Source organism: Canis aureus, chromosome 32 (genome assembly GCF_053574225.1).
Source record: "Canis aureus isolate CA01 chromosome 32, VMU_Caureus_v.1.0, whole genome shotgun sequence".
NCBI lineage: Eukaryota > Metazoa > Chordata > Mammalia > Carnivora > Canidae > Canis > Canis aureus.
Genome location: NC_135642.1, coordinates 19,874,045 through 19,897,839, shown reverse-complemented (window position 1 = coordinate 19,897,839; position 23,795 = coordinate 19,874,045). Strand labels below are relative to the sequence as shown.

At 39.2% G+C, this 23,795-nt stretch overlaps 2 protein-coding genes across 5 annotated transcripts in view; one reads left to right on the top strand and one right to left on the bottom strand.

Moving 5' to 3' along the window:
* SHC4 (SHC adaptor protein 4) overlaps nt 1-23,795 on the top strand; it is a 132,368-nt gene that overhangs the window by 44,536 nt on the left and 64,037 nt on the right. The window lies entirely within an intron of this gene.
* The window catches only part of LOC144303181 (uncharacterized), a 151,241-nt gene continuing 128,483 nt past the window's right edge, over nt 1,038-23,795 (bottom strand). Inside the window, exon 5 of one of the 3 annotated variants that reach the window (XM_077881033.1) lies at nt 1,038-1,309. In XM_077881033.1, coding sequence (XP_077737159.1) covers nt 1,198-1,309 — 112 coding nt within the window. In that variant the 3' untranslated portion in view covers nt 1,038-1,197. The remainder of the gene's footprint in view (nt 1,310-23,795) is intronic. The other 2 variants (XR_013370235.1, XM_077881036.1) reach the window with 2 other exon arrangements.

The window sequence follows — 23,795 nt, the reverse complement described above, 5'->3', positions numbered from 1 at the left end:
AGAATTCTTGTCTTCATGACAGACTTTTCTGCCAATTGTTTGAGGACTGAATCCACAGGACTTCTAGAACACAGAGAGTACTCAAATAGAGCAGAGGAAAAAAAGAAAAGGACAAGAGGCCATTCACTTTCTCAGCAGTTCCCTGGATCATACCCCTTTCAAAGCTTCAATCACATCCCTTCACCTTGACTCCAGATTTAGTCCCCAAAGGAGCCCTGTGGGTGGCTTCTACTGTTGTTCCTCAATAATTCTCACCCAGACATTTATCCTCTTGACTGATTTAGGACCAGATCTCAGTTTTGAGTAACCAGGTATTCATGCAAAAGGGCGAAGGAGGAAGTTTTCCTGATAGAAAAGAGAAACAGGATCATTACGACAACAAAGGCTCACAGCTATAGCAGACATCAAAATGTCTAGAAAACAGTACCAAGAGGAAATAAGAGAAAGGGAAAGCGAAAATCATGTTAAGAATGATATAGTCATTTGTGCTTTCTCCCTTTTTTAAAGATTTTCTTTATTTATTCATGAAAGACACAGAAGGAGAGGCAGAGACATAGGCAGAGGGAGAAGCAGGCTCCCTATGGGGAGGCCATAGGGGAACCTGATACAGGACTGGATCCCCGGATCACAGCCTGAGCCGAAGGCAGATGCTCAACCACTGAGCCACCCAGGCATCCCCATTTGTTCTCTTCTAAAAAGAGTTTCTATCCTAGTTTTTAAAACAAAGCTAAAGAAAACAAAAACACTCGTTTGATCTAATTCAGGGCGCGCACACATATACACTCACACAAAATAAGTCAGGTCATTGAAGCCTTAAGCCTGTTTTCCCTCCTTTGAGTAAGTATGATGTGGACATCATGCAAAGAAGGAAAAACATTCCTTCTGCCCCTAAAGAGGCCTCCCTTCTTTGCTTCTAGGTCAGATACCGAAGGAAAGATAAACAACATTTCAGGATGAACCCAATAAGTGGAGCTGGTGGGACAGGGCTTGACTTTCAACCCTAAAGAACAGAACTTCATGGGAAATTCTCGAGGGGATATTTAGTTCATCACATTTATCACAAGGCATCATTTACTTCAAAGGGCAGGGCACAGTGCTGGTGGAGAGACCTCAAGATCATTTTCCTGCTACTCAGTCCTCTTCCTGTATTTATTGTCTTATGTTTGTAACTCATCTTTGGTAATAAAATCAGCCATGCTAAGCACCAGACACCCAGCACAGGATCTGCCCACACCAGGCTCCAGGACAGCTGGGAAGCAGCAGCTGGCAATGGGTTTGCTTCATTCTCGTGATTGCCATCTCTGGAGGTCTATGAAGGAAAAATGGGGAGCCATTAGACAATGGGTGGTAAATGCTCCCTTTTTAGGGTCCTGGTTTAAGATTAATTTCCTCTAGCTGATTGTAAGGGGCTGCACATGATGGATTAATTTATCTATCCCATTCTACTCTATTCCATGGGGAAGAAAAACCTTGAGTACTGTTGTTTTTGAACTGCTGCTATCAACACTAAGCAGGCTATTTGTGTGATTTGGTACTAGGTAAAGCAATGAGGAAGCAGAGATCATAACTCAGAGGATATTGTAATTGGACTAATTTCCTGTTTGAAACGTTACTGCTAATGAACAGTGATTCTGCAAATTTAATTCACTATCTTGAAATTTTGATTCTTTGGCTTCAGCAGGACGTTAAAAGCAGTTCTTTGGAGACAAATGCATACTGTGTGTGTGTGCATGTGTGTTAACAACCATTTGATGCAAAGCAGATCCACGATGCAGCTGAACATTTACATAAAGGCCTGTGTTTGTGGTTTCTAAGGCATGTGAATATGAAGAGGGAAAGTATTCTGTAGAGGTCAAATATCTGTATGTTTGGTGGCTAAATGAAGAGATTTGTTTGAAAATAGGCAGGCATTTATCTAAATGTCCTGAGGATTATAGGAAGGGAATTGATTGCAGCTATCCATGGATAAACGTGCGTACCTCTGCATAGAACTTGGAGTCACTGGGGCACGTGGGTGGCACAGTTGGTTAAGTGTCTGTGTCTTGGTTTCTGCTCAGGTCCTGATCTCAGGGTTGTGGGATTGAGGCCCAACTCGGGCTCTGCACTCAGTGAGGGGTCTGCTAAAGTTTTTCTCTCTTTCTCCCTCTGCCCCCCATCCCCAACTGTCTCTCTCTTTCTCTCTCAAAACAAATAAATACATCTTTAAAAAAAACCCTGAGTCACTGTACTGAATCCAGTGTGTGGGTTCTTTGTTGACTTTTGAGGAGACCATTGGAGTTAATAGGATTGTAGCCTACATGGCATGCAAAATAAAGACTGCCCAATGTGGGTATACAAGACTGAGCCTATTAACTTGTCATGCAAGGGGGAATTCTCCTCATTGAAGAAATTTACTGAGGAGAGTCATAAGGAGAAAAAATGGAAAGTTTTTAAGTTCTAGTTTATGGTGGTCATGCTAAGGATTGAAAACAAGCACTCTGGCTGAGATGGAATATATATGGTTAGATAAAACAAGTGCCATTGTTCATGGGTCAGGAAAGAATGTTAAGACTCCAGTAAGCATCCAGTGTCCCAGGGTCAAGGTTTATAGCCTTTATCAGCTGGTGAGAACAGTTACAATAAACCAAACAGTCAAATATTCTTTTTTTTTTAAATATTTTATTTATTTTTTCATGAGAGACACAGAGAGGAAGAGCGAGACAGAGACATAGGCAGAGGGAGAAGCAGGCTCCATGCAGGGAGCCTGATACAGGACTCGATCCTGGGACTCCAGGATCATGATGTGGGCTGAAGGCAACGCTCAACCGCTGAGCCACCCAGGGGTCCCACTGTCAAATATTCTTAGGCAAGCACTGATTTAAGTGGAAGTGTAAAGGTGTAAATGTCAGGAAGCTCTTGCTGGAGGTTTTGGGCCCTGTGCACGCACGTGTGTGTGTGTGTGTGTCTATGTGTGTGTACAATGACCGTCTCTTCTGGTTTCAAGTTTCATGGCTCCCCAGTTCCACACAGCCTATTTAGGACTGAGATCTCATTTCTCAGATATCTGAGATGAAATAGTCAATTAAATTCCTTTTAGAAGACTCCAAAGATCTAGTAATTAAAAAAATGCATTGGGAAGGGTTCTGATAGCATGACAGAGTCAAATGAAGGAAGAGAGGGTGGACCGTCGATGGTACTGTTTGGTTCAGTCATTAATACAATGTCTCTCACATAGAGGTACACAGTTACTATTTGAATGAACAGGTGTAAGGCAACCCACAGAATAAGAAAAATATTTTCAAATCGTATATTTGGTAAAGGATTAATATCCAGTACATATAAAGAACTTATACAACTCAACAACAACGACAAAAAAACCAAACAGCTCTATAAAAAACTGGGCAAAGGACTTAAATAAACATTTATCAAAAGAAAACATTTAACTGGGCAATAAACAATAAATACATGAAAAGATGCTCAATGTCACTAATCATTGAGGAAATGCAAATCAAAACCACAATGAGATTGCACTTCACACTCATTAGAATGACCATTATTTAAAACACCCATACCACAAATTCAAAAAACAGAAAATAATGAATGTTAGCAGGGCATGGAGAAATTAGGAAACCTTATGCATTCTTGGCGGCAATGTAAAATGGTGCAGCCACTATGGAAAACAGTATAGGAGTTTCTCAAAAAATTAAAAATAGAATTACCGTATGATCCAGCAATTCCATTCCTGGGTATAGTTCTAAATGAATTGAAAATGACGGTTCAAACATATTTGTACATCCATGTTCAGAGCAGTATTATTCACAATATGCAAAAGGTGGAAGCACCCCAAGTATCCACTGATGGACAAATAAATAAATGTGAGATACACACACACACACACACACACACACACACACACACACAGGAATATTAGCTTAAAAAACGAAGAAAGTGGGCAGCCCTGGTGGCGCAGCGCTTTAGCGCCGCCTGCAGCCCAGGGCGCGATCCTGGAGACCCTGGATCGAGTCCCACGTCAGGCTCCCTGCATGGAGCCTGCTTCTCCCTCTGCCTGTGTCTCTGCCTCTCTCTCTCTGTCTCTCACGAGTAAATAAATAAAATCTTAAAAAAAAAAAAAAAAGAAGAAAGTCCTGCCAATTGTGACAACATCCATGAACCTGGAAGGCATTATGCTAAGTGAAATAAGCCAGAGAAGACAAATACTGCATTGTATCACTTATATATGGAATCTTAAAAAAAAAAAAAAGTGGAACAACAACAAAGAGTCCAACTTTAGAAGCAGGGTAGAAAGGTGCTGGTAGTTGCCAGGAGTTGCAGGTTTGGGGAAATGTGGAGATGTTGGTAAAAGGGTACCAACTTTTAGTTATAAGGTAATCAAGGTCTGAGGATCTAATGCAGAGCATGGTGACTATAACTGATAATGCTGCATTGTATAATTGAAATTTGCTGAATTAGATCTTAAATATTTTCACACACACAGACACACACAAAAGTTAAACATGGGAGGTGATGGATGTGTTAATTCACTTGATTGTGAGAGTCCTTCCACAATGGATATGTATATCAAATGATCACATTGCACACCTTAAAAATATTACAATTTTATTTGTCAATGATACCTCAATAAAGTTGAGAAAAAAAGTAAGGAAATTGGTACACACTACCACATGGATGAGCCTTGTCTTAATCTGTTTGGGCTGCTGTAACAAGATGCCACAGACTGGGTAGTTTATAAACAACAGATATTTATTTTTCACGGTTCTAGAGTCTGGATGTCTGAGATCAAGGTGACAGCATGGTTGGGTGACAGCCCTTTTCGGAATCACAGACTTAACTGTATTGCTAAAGGGGCTGGGGAGCTCTGTGATAATCTCTTTTGTAAGAGTATTAATATCATTCATGAGGGCTCCATCCTTATGACATAATTACCTCCCAAAGACCCCACCTACTACTACCATCACCTTTGGAGGTTAGGATTGCATCATACAAATTGTGGGGAAACACAAACATTCAGATCCTAGCAAATCTTGAAGATATTATGCAAAATGAAATAAGCCAGTCACAAAGGGACAGATATTTTGTGATTTCACTTATATAAAGTAACTAGAGTTGTCAGATCCAGAGACAGAAAGTAGAATGGTGGTTGCCAGGGGCTGGGATTCTTGGGAGGGAGGGAGTGCTTCATGGGGGACTGAGTTTCAGTTTGGGAAGTTGAAGAGTTCTGGAGATGGATGATGGTGATCATTGCATGACAATGTGGACAAATTAATGCCACTGAACTGGACACTTAAAACAGTCATAATGGTAAATTTTTTGATATGTGTATTTCACTATATTTTTTTGAAGTCTAGTTACTAGATGAGTTCTAATTTGGGAGTTTTCAGTATTGTATAAGTGAACTTTATTTTGTTGAAAGCCAGTAGGAGAAAGTTATCCTTTTAAAGCTTCAGGGCCTGAGTTTATCAGCCAAGATAATTTGGTAAGGAGGGCAGAATGGCTTCTTCTTAATTTCTTAACAAAGAAATGTGACACTGGTGAGAGGATGGCCCATAGGACCACACTGGTGAGAGGATGGCCCATAGGACAGGAGAAGAGACTAGGTACCAATAGCTAATGTTTGTCTCCCACTGCACAGAGCTTTCACATCCATGGCCTCTTATGACCTGCACAGACACCCTGAGAGGAGGGCACTATAATTCCCTGTGTTAAAGCAGGGGAAGCTGAGGCTTGGAGAAGGTAATGACCATCCCATGACCACACAGCTCTTTTGCCAGGGCTCAAACCCAAGTACTCTCATTCCATACCCTATCCCTGCACTACTTAATGTTTCCTAGTGACGTTGCTTTGAAGCGAAGAAACTGCTCTCTTGGCCAGATTAAGATGGTGGGGAACAATTGAGGGAATTACAGCAGACCTGAGTCATCCTTAAAGTTCACTTTTAAGTGGGAGAACAACAGCATGGCTGTGCTCATCATCACCGATGTCAATCCTCTGTGGGACATCTCATTCTTAATATTGTTTCACTGTGTTTTCTCCCCCCGGTTACAAAAAGTAAATTTGTCTTATTGTGGGAACTGGAAAGTAAGGTGAAATAAAAGAAAAAAACAGACAAATCACTGGAGATAACCAAGAGTAACAGTTTGGTATAAGGGTTTTCCTATCATCTGTTTAATACCGAAACTGAAAATACATAGCGCTTATTGATTTGTTATGTGTTTTTGTCATTGGCTGTGCACATTTTCTAGGTTGTTAAGAATGAGTAGTACTTGCTGTGACCTGAGCTTTCAGGTGGAAGAAATAATTTTAAACGCATCTACCTGTCATAGGTATATTTATTGAGTCTTTTTACTTCCAATAATAGAAAACGACTTTCCCTTGCCTAAGCCAAAAGAGGGCAGCTCATAGAACCAGAAAAGCAGTGAGCAAACCAGTAGAAGGACAGGGGTTTGGGGTCCCAAGGCCTCAGCAGGAGGACTACAGAGATTACCCATCTCTGGTTTTCTCAGTTCCAAATATCAAATTCCCAGGGGAGACAGTGATTGGGATCTAATCCTGCCCTAATCATCTTTGGCCAGGACAGAGTTGCACTGTGAAAATATAGTACTTCCATAATAATCCAGTATTGGGAAGTGGAATGGCTGAAGAGGAGGAAGAACAGAAAAAGCAAGAGGAGAAAGAAGCTTATAAAATGGAGGTAGCAGATGCAGTAAAACATAGGTTTCGACCTCACAGGGGAAAAAAAGACATTAGGTCAATTTCCTTGGAGATCTTTAAAAAAAAAAAAAAAAAGAAGAAGAAGATTGAGACTATTTAAATCATCTCCAAAATGCTCCACTGAAATCCAAAGTTTGCTAAATTGTTAATCCAATGTTTCATGTTATGGTAGCTAGCACATTAATTTTAGAACATAATTCAATTGAGCTGTATTTTTGTGGGGTGACAGACACTTTGAGACTACATGTATAGATATTGTATATGTTTATTTCCCTTTTACAGGACTTAGGGCAGTGTTTTAATGCTTTAGCTATTTATAAAGTTTTGTAAAATGGTCATTATTTTTGTCCTATGACAAGTTGTTTACAGTATCTACGTTTTATTTGTGGAGGAGGCTTTGGTCAGGAATGAAACTCCCAATTATAGCATCTTTTCCATGGAAAATGTGATCCATTTTATGAAGTGGTTTCTAAAAATATGTTGCAGCTAAAATCAGGGCCTGCTAATTTATCTATACGAGTGTACAGAAACTTACAGGTATGTAGATATTATCAGACATACACAAGCACACACACTCAAAAAGGTCATGTATACACAGTTACTGAGCTAAGTGGATGGTTAGCTGTCCATGTCTAAGTGTGGATGGTAGAGGATGGCCTCAAATATTTTTTTTTAAATATTTTCCCAGTTTCTTTTCTTTTTTAATTTTTATTTATTTATGATAGTCACACAGAGAGAGAGAGAGAGGCAGAGACACAGGCAGAGGGAGAAGCAGGCTCCATGCACCGGGAGCCCGACGTGGGATTCGATCCCGGGTCTCCAGGATCACGCCCTGGGCCAAAGGCAGGCGCCAAACCGCTGCACCACCCAGGGATCCCGGCCTCAAGTATTTGAGGAGGAACAAGTTAATTCAGAGTTTAAAATGCATGAATGTTAAAGCCTATGCATTTTGGGGAGACCTCAGTGTGTTTAGCTCTGACTGCTTAGTGAAATAGCTTTCTCCAGTGATTTTTCCCCCCCAGGCCTTCTTTATTTGCAGAGCCAGACGAGAAGGCAGTTTAGTATCTCCCTTTTGTAGCCCTTTTTGGTTTCCTGTAGAAGTCAGAACTGAATTTTTGTAGCACACCAAGCATTCTGAATTCTACTCAGTGCAAATGTTCTTCAGGAGCAAGAGAATAGATTTCTAATTTTGATTTTGACAGACACACTGGTCTGAATCATTTAACAGTGCAAGTAGAATAGGGTTTTTGAACCTCTGTTCCTAGAAACACCAAGACTATAACTGCAGAAGCCTCCTGAAAAAGCCCAGAGTGCATCCCGGACTGTGTCTGGCCCAGAAGGGGTTGGGCCCCCTATGGTTCTACTTCAATGGACTAACCATAAGAGCTCCACCATCCATCATCTTTGGATTTGAAGGTTCTTGTGGAAGCCTGGTCCATAGCCCTGGCAGGTTTCCAAGCAACAGTGCCCTAGATATATTTGGATCAATAAATATTTATTGATTAAGAGAGAGGTTTCAGGTCTTCTCAGGCTTTGATCACAGATCTTGAGGTGACTCTGGAGGTCTTGAAGGCTCCATGGTCACTGCTGGTAGTCAGAGAAAAGAAAAGACCTAGAGAATCTAAGAACATGGAATCTGGCGGAATGAGGTCAAATTCCAGAGTGAGGAGCTCTTAGACAATTGGATCTGGCCCCTAGTTCCAAGGCAGAGTGCTTGGCACATGGTACCATTCGTACATATTGTTAAACAAAGGAATAAAAATAAATTCACTGAAGATGCTTAGTTTGGTTCAAAGACCCTTGGGGCTCAAGGAGCTGATTCAAATGAAGAGAAAGTTTTCTCAATCCCCATGGACCTGGCCTTAACCTCTTTCTAGTTTCAACTATCAGCAAGCAGTCTACAGAGTAGTTTATGACTAAGTAACAGTTGCTATCATCAGCATTGTAATCATCACAAAAGTTAACATTTGTAGAATAGATATCACTATTAATCTCATTTTGCCCATGAGGATACTGAGACTTAGGGAAATTACGGAACTCACCAAGGTCACCTAGCAAGTTAACAAGTGGTGGAACCAGAAACCAGATCAGCCTGACTCTTGTGTACTCGGCTTCATCAAAATGAGAGAACTTTAAGGAACAAAGCTCAGGAAAATAAATGTTGAAAGCCAAAAGTGACAGAATAAGGAAATGTTCCGTCCTCAGCTTGGAATTTGGCACGGGTTCAACATGCCAGATTCCTTATTTGTGAGCTCTTTCTGGAAGAGCCTTCATAAAGAAACTCATAAATCTGTAGGTGAGGATACTTCTAGTGATGTTTTCTGATCTCTACTAAGGAAAAAATAAAGATTGTGTCAGATAGTGGTTCTCAAACTTTAGCCTGTTTGAGGACTTGTGGAAACACAGAATGTTGTACCCTACTTCCAGAGTTTAAGATTCAAGAATTTGCATGCCTACTAGTTTCCCAGGTATAACTGATGCTGCTGGTCTAGGAACCACACTTTGAGAACCACAGGTATAAGGGAAGTATATCCTGTGGTTTCAAAGTGAGCTTTACAGTTAGGCCATGGATCATAGGGAATTCAGGGAGTTCCCTTCATTTTGAAAACGCGATTCTTCAGAAAAATCCCCAAAAGCATCTGAAGGTTTTTTTTTTTTCTCCTGTTGTTCTGTTTTTGTTTTAAAGAAAAGGGCAAAGCCTGGGGAATGCCAGAGCAGCGTGTTCTAATTTTGCTATATGTATGTGTATATATAGCCAGAAAAATCAATGATGCAGTTCCTTTTGGGAAGAGTGAGCCAGATGGAAGGCACTCAAAATTCATTAAAAACTAATCTCAGCATGAAAGAGTCCTTTCTTTGATAAAAAGAGAGCTTTGTGGCCAAAGGAAATGCAGGACAGTTGGTGCATCTCTCCACCTGCCAGGCAGATTTGTTCCATTTCCTATTGGTATTCTCCTTAGGAAAACTGAGAATTGCCTAACAGAATAAGTGTGCAGCTCTGACCCCTTTAATTAAACATGAATCATAGCTTGTGAGAGCTGCACCTACTCTATGAAAATGGGTGTTTTCACGTATGTTTGAACAATATGAGGGTGTTATATTTTTGATTCAGATTATCTGAGCCACTAATGAGAATTTCTCTGAAAATAAGTTTTTTCCACTGTCACCTGTGACAACACAGATTTTTTTTTAAAGATATCTTCTGGTTAAATGGCTATGCCACTGTAAGATGGCATAATTCTGGCAGGAGCTCATTAGCAGGGCTTAGGCTGGGTGTAGAAACAGACTTTGAAGTGGACAGCTAAATGCAGAGGCTTACTGTGTGGGCTCTCAGGATCAACACATGAGGGAGTGAAGGATGCAGGACCGGCCAGGGAGAGGTTGACCAGCAATGTCATCTCAACAAAGGCCTGAACAGGTCTCATGGGCAAACAGACCAGGCCTTCGAGCTTCATATTGACTTGTCATTGGATGCCTGCTGTCTCTGGAGAGGGGACGTAACTGTGGGCAAGGCAACTGCCTTAAGGAGAAGACAGTTTCTAGGGGAAGGAACTTAGCTGTGAGCCATTAGCAGTGAACACTCCAACATTAGGGGCAGTGAGTACCTCTGTGCTAACGGGGAAGCCGGGAAGAGGGGATCAGTCTGTGTTTCAATGCCATGGAGATGCCTAAACATTTACACATTCTGCCCTTGTAGAAACTTGTACTGTCCATTAGTATAACAGACGTAATTGGATCTCTTCCACAACATATCTATAACACCCCAGTTATAACACGGAGAGTACTCTTCTGGGCACTAGGCATTGTAAAAAGCAGGTTAGACCCATTTCTTAAAGCAGACAGATATATTAGGATAAAGCAATTACTCGCTCGGGGTCACAGAACTTGTAAGAGCACTACTTTTTGAACTTTGGCTGTCTCCTTGCAGAGCCCACTTGACCAGCCTTTCCCCAGGTTCTGTTATCATGTGGAAGAAGAATTATAGATCAGTTAAAGCCCTTCATATTTTTTCCTTTTAAATTTTACTATAATTTTGTACTTTCACTTCTGTATTCTTTCATGTACTTTGCACAGGATGTAATGCACATGGCATCACTTTATGAAGGTTAGTTGATATTAAAACAAACAAACAAAAAAGGATTTCAGTTCCCCTCTTTCTCCACTGAGCTCCAATGGGAGAGATAAAGAATGGGAGATGATAATTCATAGTTTGTAAAAGGAGTTCCAGAATTCTCATATTTACATAGAAGTCCCATCTCTTATAAAACCCAGCTTCCTGTACCAGGAAACTGAATAAGACCAAGTCCAAAATCTATATAAATAATCTTTGTAAAGATTAAAGGTGCTCTAATGGTTTTCCATTAGAGACGATCATGATCTCAAAGGCTCTAACATTCATTTTTGGTTTGCTCCAGACAAGGCTCAGCAAACCACAGCCTTGGGACCTAATTCAGCCTACTACCTGATTTTGATTTTGCCACCTTGTGACCCGAGAATAGCTTTGACCTTTTTAAAGGGTTCAGGAAAAAAAATCAAAGAAGAATATTTCTGAAAGAATGTTTCATTTCACATGAAAATTATATGGAATTCAAATTTCAGTGTCCATGAGTGTTACCGTCATACGTTCATGCCCATTTATCTGTGTATTGTCTGTGGCTACTGGCCTACTGCGGCTGCAGAATTGAGTCGTTGTGACAGAGATCGGATGGCCAGCAACGCCTCGTGTTTTTACTAACCGGCCCTTTACAGGAAAGGCATGCCAACTGCTGCTGTTAAGGGACTCTCAACTTCATCTCTGTTAGAAACACTTGAGGGAGCTTTTAAAACTCCCAGTCTCCAAGCCCCACTCTGCACCAATTAAATCAGTCTGGAGATGAGACCTTGTCTTCCGGATTTGTTAAAGTTCCCTTGTGTTCCCCAGTGTGTGGCCAAGCTTGAGAACCACTGCCTAGAGCATGAATGCATTTTGAAGGACAGGTGGATGAGGCCTGTTGGCATCCAGGCTGCCATATGGGAGAGAGAATGCAGGTCACTGCTCAATACCTGTTTGTTCTGGGGGCGATATAAGCAAAGATGTTCAGGACCTCCAGATGCCCTCTGGGAGAAAGCCCTTCCTACAAGGAGGCTGGCAGAGATGAAGGGGATGGGGGAATAGAGGGGACTAGACCAAATATCTATCCCAGCATATTGAATGACTGAGTTGAAGACAATTTTTCCCGTAAATGGAACATCATCAATTGTATGGGCAGTGTGGCCATCCTTACCCTAGCTGCTCAGAATAGGTGACCTAATTCCTTAGCATCTACTAGTTTCAACCATCTGGTTGAAACTGTGGAACACAGAACCAGGTGTCCTGTGCAGTGGGTCCAATAGAAGTTTTAATCAACTGTGTGGTGCCTGAACTGATCTGCTTCAGAATCACCTAGAGGGGGCAGCCCAGGTGGCTCAGCGGTTTAGCGCTGCCTTCAGCCCAGGGTGTGATCCTGGAGACCTGGGATTGAGTCCCATGTCAGGCTCTCTGCATGCAGCCTGCTTCTCCCTCTGCCTCTCTCTCTCTCAGTGTGTCTCTCATGAATAAATAAATAAAAATAAAATCTTAAAAAAAAAAAAAAGAATCAACTGGAGGCTCTTAGGCATACTCCAGACCTATAGAATTAAAATCTCCAGGAATAGTCCCAGAATCTACATTTTAACTAGCATCCTAGTTGATTCTTAAATCAGCCTACCTACCTACTTAAATGGTTATGCTGTTGAATTCTTAGCAGAAATGCAGGCAAGTCGCTGTCCTACCATTTTTTGCCACAGTGGACTCAACTGGCAAGGCCAGTTATGGATTGCTCTGAAGTGTGTGCACACATTTAAAAAAAAAAAAAGGGACTTACCAGGTAAAATCTGTAATATATATGCCAAATGGCCTTTCAATAATCAGAGTTATTTTTTTAAAAAGCAGTGTGAAAGTCATATACTCATTCTACCAATTACTGTCTTGCTTAGTAGTGTACATACCTCTATAGCAAACTATTTGAAATATCTGAAATAGTGCCAATCTTTTTTCTTTGAAGATAGGTCTACTTTTTTGGAAGTAGATAAACATCCTTTGGAGTGAAATAGGGTGGATAAGTTGGATCTGTTTTAGCTTTTGAAAAGACGAGCTTTGACTTGGAAGTGACCATACTGTTCACTCTTTCACTTCCAAAGACACGCCTTCATAATATTTTGAATATTTTGTCTAAAACAGAGTAGTTTTAGAATAGCCTAGTTTATCCCAAAGTAATGGAAAACAGATTTTTGGATTTACAAATTTCAGGGTGTTTTGTATGAAATCAACCCCATATCTCTCTTGTCATTTTCATAAGGCTTAAACACTTAAAAGGTGTTTTTGGGTGTAGGTATTTGCATTTTGAAATATGTGATTCCATTACAGGAAATCATTGTGGGGAGAGGAGAAAATCGGCGCTTCACTTCTGTTCACCAGGGTAGACTTGTAGGGGAGGCGTGCTGCTGGGGCCCTTCACTTCATGAAAGTGCACCTGATGGGGCAACATTTACATCACAGCCAAAAGGCAGCATCATGAAGCAGACAGAACAACTGTGCTCTGTGGTTGCTGAGCTGGGTAGAATTGCAAGTGTGCTTTAGAATCAGATTTTAAATATAATTCAGGTTGAACAGAGAGGTGCAATAAGTCAGCGTGAGAGTAGGAGCCGTGGGCAGTACTGAAAAGTTTTATTTGACTGTCTTGGGACCTGAAGTGTCTATTTCTAAATGAAAGGATATATTTTATGGGCTGTGTCTACTCTCCTAGGGTGAAGGGATGATGCCCCTTGATAATAGCACAAAGGGAGTTTGAAGCTTTCCATTTGCTACCCTTCTGTGGGCACTGAGTGCATTCATTGTGCGCTTATCGCCATGGAGGCAGGCTCATGTTCTAAAGTGTCTTGTCTGAGGGCCGACACAAAATTTTAAATGTCTTTAATTTCACCAAGCTGAACAAAACTGAACACATAGATCGCGGGGCCTTGATCTTCTGTGGGCCAAGATTTCAAAGAAGGTACTAGTTTTCCTAAAACAACCTTAAGATGTAATACCACCCTGACGCGGGGCTTGACGTACTCACAAGTCCCTTCATTCATCTGTTCCAAGGAACTCTGAGATGTTGACAACTTGTCCCTTTGACATGGTGAACTGATTTCTTTAAGGATTCAGGTTGGAGATGAAAAGGAAGGTAAAGTCCTTTGGGAGACACAGGTGATTTTGTTTTGCCGGATTATTTTTGAGTTTTATTTGGGAGAGGTTTTTGCTGTGCTTAAAAATTATCATTTCTACATGCCTGGACAAAATTGAAACCACTCCTTCACTGTGTGTGTGTGTGTGTGTGTGTGTGTGTCTGTGTGTGTGCGCGCGCGTGTGAGGAGATGGGAAGAGTTGCCTTGAACCATTCCCCTGGGCCTGTTGCCTGGTTTCATGTTCCACATTTTCTGACTTTCCTATTTACTGAAGAGCTGCATTTTGACATTCACTCCAAACAATCTGTCCGACAGCCCTCCCTCGATTAAACACTCTGCTTTGTCTTGGATTGTGATATTGCCTTCCAAACCTAAAACAAGGGTGGGGCTAGGCAACTTTGCTTCCAGAAGAGCTTCACTGTTTAAGGGTTAAAGACACAGAAAAATTATAACTTAAGCACTGTAGTGGCCAAGGGTCAATGAAGAAAGGTGGCTTTGTTTGGATGGTTCGTTTGGACTCTGTTAAGACAGACAAAATATCTTTTTTTGGTCTTATGGCGTAGGCAGGGTTTTATATGCTTAAAAGCAATCTTCCACTGCATTCTCATTCTCTTACATCAGCCCACTTCTCCCCTTCCCTCTCATGTGGCAAAACAATAAACAAAGTGGCCACTGTTGGTGCTGTGGGGCCTTTCTCCCTCTTTCTTTCTAGTGCAGGCTCAAGAATGGAAAGCTTTAGCCATTTAAACTCTGAAAATTCTGCTTCTCTGGGAGAGGACATTTGCTGAATGTTTGCTAGCTGGAGAACATCTCATGATGAGTCAGTTTTAAAAGGGTGATGCAGAAATGCAGGCTGCAGAGGCAGCTGGGATGGTGAGGACACCCCCAAGTCCTGTGAGAAATCCCTGCTTCTGGGTTCTCTGTTTTCTTTTTCTCCTGCATTTGTAAAATGTCTGAGGGTGTGGCTGAAACTCCAGAAAAGCATTGAAAGCACTATTTGTTCTTGAAAACATTACAGTTAATCTCTGGGTCCTAGTCTGAGGGAAAGAAAAGATCTTTGTGAAGAAAGGCAACAAAATGCAAGCATCTCTCTCTTCCCTGGCTGCGGTTGCAGATTTGTTAACTCTGATGTCAGCAGAGAAAGCAGAATCTGAGAGGTTATTTTAAAGCAGCGGTTCTTAGCCTGGGATCTCCGGATTCCCAAGAGCCCCCACAGATGGTTTTCTGGCCGTGGTGGGGGTGGGGTGGGGTGGGGAATCCTCTAAAACTGAACAGAAAAGTTTGTACAAACAGACCTTTCATTGAAGAGAGAGCCTGTGACTTTCTGGAGTCTCAAATCTCTGAAAAAAAAATTAATAACCACTTTCTTTGTATTCTTTTCTTTGTTTATTGTGGTAAAATAAACATAACATAAAATGTGCCATCTTAACCATTTTTAAGTGTACAGTTCAGTGCTATTAAATACATTCATTTTGTCATGCAGCCATCACCACCAGCCAACCCCATAATTCTTTTCATCTTGCAAAACTGTAACTCTATACCCATTAAACAATAACACCCTAGTCCCTCTTAACCCCAAGCCCTGGCTACCACCATTCTACTTTCCATCTTTATGAATTTGACTACTGTAAATACCTCAGGTAAGTAGAAATGTGTAGTAGTTAGATGTTTGTGACTGGTATATTTCATTTAACATATGTTATAGCATATTTCAGGATTTCCTTACTTTTCAAGGTTAACTGATATTCTGTTGCCTGTATATACCACATTTTGCTTATCCAATCATCCATTGGTGGACATTTGGGTTGCTTCCGTGTTTCAGCTATTGTGAATAATGCTGCTATGAACAGAGATGTACAATATCACCACTTTTTAAAAGCAAGTTCATAAGCCCAAGTTCCTCTTTTTCCCTTTTGAGCAGAATTATATATTAAGAGATTTTCAGAATCTGTAATGCTGCTAAGCCTTGACTGACCGTAATATTCCTTTTTAAAAATTAAGATATAAATGACATACAATATTATATTAATTCCAGGTGTACAGCATAGTGATTTGACATTTGTGTTCATTGTGAAATGATCACCACAATAGGTCTAGCTACCACCTGCCACTATACAAAGTTAATACAGTATTATTGACTATAGAGCATATGCTGCCCATGCTGTGCATTGCATCTCATGACTGTTTTATAATTGAGATTTGTGTATCTTGATCCCCTTCACTCATTTTGCCCCTGTCCCAATGCCTTCTCTGGCAATCAGTCAATGGTTTCAGGACATACAGATTTTACACATGTATACACGTACACACGTATACACCAGTCTGTGCTCTGTATCTATGAGTCTGGGTTTCTTTTGTTGTTTTTTAGATTCCCTATATAAGTGAAATCATGCAGTATTTGCCTTTACTCTCTAAACTTGTTTCACTTAGCATTATACCCTCAAGCTCTGTCCATGTTGTCACAAATGGCAAGATTTCATTATTTTTATGGCTGAGTATTATTTCATAGTGTACACACATGCACACACACATCTTCTTTATCCATTTGTCCATTGATGGACACTTAGGTTGTTTCCATATCTTGATTATTGTAAATAGTGCTGCAATGAACCTAGGGTGCATATATATCTTTTTAAGTCAGTGTTTTTGTTTTCTTCTTTTGGAAACCCAGTAGTGGATTTGCTGGGTCACATGGCATTTCTATTTTAAATTTTTTGAGAAACTCTATACTGTTTTCCATAGTGGCTGCATCAATTTACATTCTCAACAACAGTGTACAAGGATTCCCTTCTCTCCGTATCCTTGCCAGTAATTCTTATTTCTTGTCTTTTTGAAAGTAGCCATTCTAGAGGATGTGAGGTGATATCTCATTATGGTTTTGATTTGCATTTCCTTGATGGTGAGTGATGTTGAGCATCTATTCATGTGTCTGTTGGCCATCTGTATGTCTTCTTTGAAAATTGTTTATTCAGATCCTTTGCCCATTTTTTAAAAATTATTTACTTATTCATAGAGACACACACAGAGAGAGAGGCAGAGACACACGCAGAGGGAGAAGCAGGCTCCATGCAGGGTGGGGGACTCGATCTGGGGTCTCCAGGACCACACCCTAGGCTGCAGGCGGCGCTAAACCACTGCGCCACCGGGGCTGCCCCGCCCATTTTAAAATTAGATTATTTTTTGTTATGCGTCATATGAGTTCTTTATATATTTTAGATATTAACCTATTATTAGCATATGATTTGTAAATACCTTGTCCCGTTTAGAAGGTTGTTTTTTCATTTTGTTGATGGTTTTTCACTGTGCGGAAGCTTTTAATTTTATGCAGTCCCATTTGTTTATTTTTACTTTTGTTTCCCTTGCCTTTGGTGTCAGATCTAAAGAGAGGGTGTTAAGATTGATGTCAAGGAGGTTATATTTTCTTATAAGAATTTTATAGTTTCAGGTCTTACATTCAAACTTTTAATCCATTTTGAATTAATTTTTGCGTATGCTCTAAGATAGTGGTCTGGTTTCATTCCTTCACATGAGACTGTCCAGTTTTCCCTGCACCATTTATTGAAAAGACTATGCTTTCTCCATTATATATTCTTCCCCCTTTGTCATAAATTAATTGATCATATATTCATGTTTATTTCCAGCTCTCTATTCTGTTTCATTGATCTATATGTATGTTTCTTATGCCAGTACCTCACTGTTGTGATTACTATAGCTTTGTAGTATAGTTTGAAATCAGGAAGCATGATATCTCCAGCTTTGTTTTTCTTTCTCAAGATTGCTTGGCAATTCAGGGTCTTTGTGGTACTACATAAACTTTAAGAATTATTTGTTCTAGGGGCACCTGGGTAGCTCAGTTGTTAAGCATTAGACTCTTGGTTTCAGCTCAGGTCATGATCTCATGGGTCAAGAGATGGAGCCTGCACTGGGCTCTGCATTCTGTCTGTTTGAGATTCTCTGCCTTCCCTTCTGCCCCTTCTCCAACTTGTACATGTGTATGTGTGTGTTCTCTCTCTCTTTCCAAAATCAATCAATCAATCTAAAAAAGAATTATTTGTTCTATTTTGTGGAAAATGCCACTGGTACTTTGATAGGGATTGCATTGAATGTGTAGATTGCTTTGGGTACCATGGACATTTTAACAACATTAATTTTTCCAGTACATGAGCATTGAATATCTTTCCATTTATGTGTGTTTTCTTCTGTTTCTTTCATCAAAGTCTTACACTTTTTAGCGTACAGGTCTTTCACCTTCTTGGTTAAATTTATTCCTAGATATTCTTTTTGGTATGATTGCAGATGGGATTGTTTTCTTTTCTTTTTATGTTTTTATTTTAATTTCAGTAAATTAACATACAGTGTTATATTAGTTTCAGGTGATTCAACGCTTCCATACAACATGCACTGCTCATCACAGCAAGTGCACTCCTTCTTTCCCATCACCTATTTCATTCATCCCCCCCACTCACCTTCCCTCTGGTAACCATCAGTTTGTTCTGTATAGTTGAGAATCTGTTTCTTGGTTTGTCTCTTTTTTTTCCCTTTGCTTATTTTGTTTCTTAAATTCCACATATGACTGAAATCATATAGTATTTGTCTTTCTCTGACTGACTTATTTCACTTAGCATAATCTCTAGCTCCATCCATGTCATTGCGAATGTCAAGATCTCATTCTTTTTGTGGCTGAATAATATTTCATTATATATATATCTTCCACATCTTCTTTATCTATTCATCAGGCAATGGACACTTGGGCTGCTTCCATATTTTGGCTATTTTAAATAATGCCACAGTAAACATAGGGGTACATGTATCCTTTGAATTAGTATTTTTGTATCCTTTGGGTAAATACCTCCTAGTGCAATTGCTGGATCATAAGGTAGTTCTATTTTTAACTTTTGGAGGAGCCTCTATACTGTACTCCACAATGGCTATACCGGTTCAGTTCGCATTCCCATCAACAGTGCACAAGGGTTCCTTTTTCTCAACAGCCTCATCAACACCTGTTGTTTCTTGTGTTGTTGATTTTAGGGGTTTGTTTTCCGATTTCTCTTTTTTGATAGTTCATTATTAGTACATAGAAATGCAACAGATTTCTATATATTAATTTTGTATCCTACAACTTTACTGAATTAATTTATTAATCCTAACATTTTCTCGGTGGAGTCTTTAGGGTTTTCTATGTAGTATCATGTCATCTGTAAATAGTGATAGTTTTACTTCTTCCTTTCTAGTTTAGATGCCTTTTATTTCTTTTTTTTATTATTATCTTTTGCCTAATTGCTCTGTCTGGGACTTCCAGTACTATCTTGAATAAAAGTGGGGAGAGAGGGCATCCTTGTCTTGTTCCTGATCTTAGAGGAAAAGTTTTCATATTTTCACCACTGAGGATGATATTAGCTGTGGGTTTGTCATATATGGCCTTTATTATGTTAAGGTATATTCTCCATACCCAATTTTTGACAGTTTTTAAAATCATAAATGGGCGTTAAATTTTGTGAAATACTTTTTTTTGCATCTATTGAGATAATATGTTTTCTATCCTTCATTTTGTTAATGTGGAGTGTCATGTTGATTGCAGATGTTGAACCATCTTTACATCCTGGAGTAGGTCTCACTTGATCATGATATATGATCTTTTAAATGTATTGTTGAATTGGCTTGCTAATGTTTTTTTAACAAGGATTTTTGCATCGATGTTCATCAAGGATACTGGCCTCTGATTTTCCTTTTTTGTGGTGTTCCAGACTTTAAAATTTAGAGTGAGTATACCCATGCATACATGAGAATGTTTGCCCACATGGGCATACAGCTGGGCTCTGGATGCTCTTTTTTTCCATGAGGAGAGAACAGCCAGTGTAGAGAATGTAGTGTCTGGGAAAGGGCAAGAGTCATCCATTTGAGATTTTTCTGGAATTGATCCCTGCCACTCTGCCTTATTCTCTTGCTAGTTTACTCCAGACACATTAGAGTAAGGATTAGGCAAAAAGGAAACCCTCATTTGTTGGGGGGAATGGACAAGGGAAGGTCTGATATTCTTTTCCTGGTCCTGAGAGTGTGAGATGCCTTCCTTTCCATGCACCTAGCAGTATGGTCACAGAATGAGTGTAGGTTTTGAATTCAGACCTGGATTTGTATTTTGCTCCTCCCACCATCTGCATTATTTGGAAGCAGTTATTTAAATTCTTTGAACTTTAGTTTCCACATTTGTAAAGTGGGTATAAAATAGCTATCTTGAAATGATATTGTTTATTTTTTAAAATTTATTAGACATCTGGTTTATTTAAACATCACACCTACTGAGGACAGAGTTAACAGAGCTCATGGAGTAGGGGGAAAAACCCTATCCAGCATTCCTTCACTGCAAATTTCCTGGGGACAAAATTTATGCATTCTGTACTACAGTCTCACCCTAAAGCATCCACATGTGCTTGATATTAACTTGAATAGGAGATGAGAAAATTTCTCTACACTCAACTCAGCAAGGACATTAGTGATGCAGCTTTGAGAAACATTCTTAGGCACAAGAAATAGCACTGCCTGTAGTGAGAATCTTTAATAATCAAAGAAAAGAATGTCACTAAATATAATCTTACAAATAAGCAGAAAAATACACTTTTGCCAATGGACTGTTTTACGTATCAGGAAAAAGTGTCACAATGAGATTTCTATGAAATTAAAACACTAATTGTTATACTCAGCTTCTAATCTATTCTGAAGTTATTTTGTGGAATTAAAACTCAGAGAAAAAGAAAACTGATTTAACCTAAATGGAACTTAGGGGAGAAATGCAGGACTAATATGGAATAGTAGCTGTACTTCTTTGATTACACATTTAAAAAATATCAAACATAGTCAGCCAAATTTTATTAAAAGAAAAAGCATCAGATCACCATTATAATTCAAGAACAAAGTCTAAATATGCACTTGACAATAAAGCACATTTGAGTATGGAGTGAAAAAGTTTTCTCCAAAACCACCAAATGTATCCTCTCCAAATACCCAAATAATCCACTTCTGCAGCTCTTTTGTCGAGTGGAATCATAAAGAACTGAAGATTTAAATGACATTGTTTTTTTTAAAAAGATTTTATTTATTTATTCATGAGAGACACAGAGAGAGAGATAGAGACAGGGAGACAGAGACATATGCAGAGGGAGAAGCAGGCTCCATGCAAGGAGCCCGACGTGGGACTCAATTCCGGGACTCAGAGATCACCCCCTCAGCCAAAGTCAGAGGCTCAACCGCTAAGCCACCTAGGTGTCCCTTAAATGACATTGTTAAGAATAAATGAGATGATGTACATAAGGTACTTAGTACTGGGCCTGGCCATCTAAATAGGAGCCATTCCTTTTAAAACCCAGGCTCCCTTAAGGAGGGAACATGATGAAATGAGCACTGGGTGTTACAGTGTGTGTCGGCAAATTGAATTTAAGTTAACAACAACAACAACAACAAAAACAAATCCAGGCTCCCTGCAGTGGCATTGTGTATTATTCTAAAGGTAGGGATTTCTATTTTGAAAGTGTTGCTAAATCGATAAAGATTTTTCTTCTTTATGAAACTTTGGGGAAATAAAATAAGCAAGTCTACCAAATGAACTGAAAAAATAAATCTGGATTTAGCAGCCATAAAGATGGGAAGAGTTAAAAGCTAAGGTGAGGTGAGAAAAAGATACAAATAAAGAAAATCATTTATGATCTGTAACATGAACATTGCCACATCTCTCTGTGGGTGTTGACAAAAGAGAGAAAGCTGTATCCCTCCCTCACTGGGACATCTTTGACATGCCCTCACATTTTCATAGCAGATGAGCAAAACTCTTGCTGAAGAACTTACTTTTCATTCTTTTAATATTTTAAAAGATTTCTTATTCAGTCAACTGCACAGTGATAGAATATTTTATTCTATCTAAATATTGATAGAATAAAAATAGAGAACAAACCACACACAAAAAACACCCAAACCAAGTCATTGTTTATAAGGTCTTTGTATATCACTATTTATTGACAATTAATTTTATGTAGCTGCTACCAAGGTGTGTACCATTTCAAGTTCTACTTTTCCACCTACTCATTTATATAGACCCTTATTTCTATAGTCTTCATACTTAACATTCCAAGTGGAAATACTTATACATTTTATGCCTATATCACAAGCTATGGAGTTGGTTTTTTTACTCTAAAATGTTTTTTCTACTACATACTCAATGCTATTTCAATACAAATTCTCCTCATTTTGTCAAAAGCCCTGATAAAGGTGAAGAGATTTATCATCTTTCACCAAATCACTCTCTAGGAAAACTGTATTAATGCTAATCAGGCCCCCAGGAATGGATAAGTACGTCTGAAGTGGACTCTTTCCCATCTTCCCCAACAGTGCCTTTGTAATTTTCTTTTTTGCTAACTTAATGTGAATAAAGTGTCTCATAGTTGTTTTAATTTTCAATTTTAAAATTATAATGAATGTGAACATTTTCCTGTTTTTAAAAACTGAACTATTCCTATCTCTTTTGTACGAATTATCTAATCCCGGGGTTGGCAAACTATGGCCCTTCAGCTAAATATAGCCAGCTGCCTGTTTTTGGAAATAGAGTTTTATTGGAACATAGCCATGCTCATTTGTTTGCATATTGTCTAATGCTGCTTTTGAGTTATAATGGCAGAGTTGAGTAGTTGTAACAGAGGAAAGTCTAAAATATTTATCGCCCTTTGCAGAAAAAGTTTTCAGTCTAATCCTATCTCTGAGCTTTTATCCACTCTTGTTCTTCCACACTTTATTCTCCAGCAATATCAAAGTACTTGTAGTTCCCCTCAGATCATGATAATTTATATTTTCCTATCTTTACACATGCTTCTCCTCTGTCTGGAATTTCCAAACTCCACTCTGCCAGGAAGCTTCATTCTTCCAAACCGTCCTCGAGAGGTACTCATGCTATAAAGCACTCCCTTTAATTCCCATTTACAACTTTACTTTTTGCTGGACGATATTGCCTGTATGAGAATAAAAAAAAACAATGCCTGGGAAAGCACTTTGTAAAACTACAAGGTGCTATAAAAAAGTAACAACTAATAATAACTGTTGTTATACTTGGCAGCATCAGTGCCCACCTTTGTTTCTACTTTTATTTCAAACCATTTACAAGGGGCTTTTTTAGACGAAAGCACCCCAGTTTGCTCTCATGGAGTAAAGGATCTGATAATACCTTTTATATAATCCCTCTTTATTAGATATCAACAACATAGGTGCTTGAACTAGCTATTTTGGCAACACCAGAGGCTAATTCAGATTTATTATTATGTGTCTCATCAATTCTTGAATAATCATTAAGATGACTCAAACATTAATCAACCAACCAAATAGCCTAACTCTCTGAGCAGTCCTGTTTCATCCAGAGAACAAAGGTTGGAATCCAACAGAAACTATAAATATAAAATCCTGAGAAAATATGCCAAACCAAAAAGCCATTCTGTGTTTTGGTTACAGGTAATTATGCAAAAATCAGACAATAGAATACCTTGGAGAAGGATTTCATATACCGGGGGGGAAAAAAAAAGACTCTGAACTAAAACTAAAACACACACTATAAATCTAAAACTATGCCCCAGAATTTTTGGGAATTCTACTTATCTTTCCAAACTGCCTTCTACAAGAACATTGAGAATTAAATCTGCAGTAATGCATCTTTATCTATATAGCTGTATCTGTACTATATATAGATAGATTTCTTTAGTGGGTCTGCATTCCTCTGAATGTTCCTTCCTTCCTTTAGTAATCAAAAATATCTCAAAGAAAATATTTTTCATGAAATATGTATAAAAATTGTAATGCAATGCTGCACGTGCGCATATGTGTGTGTACTAATT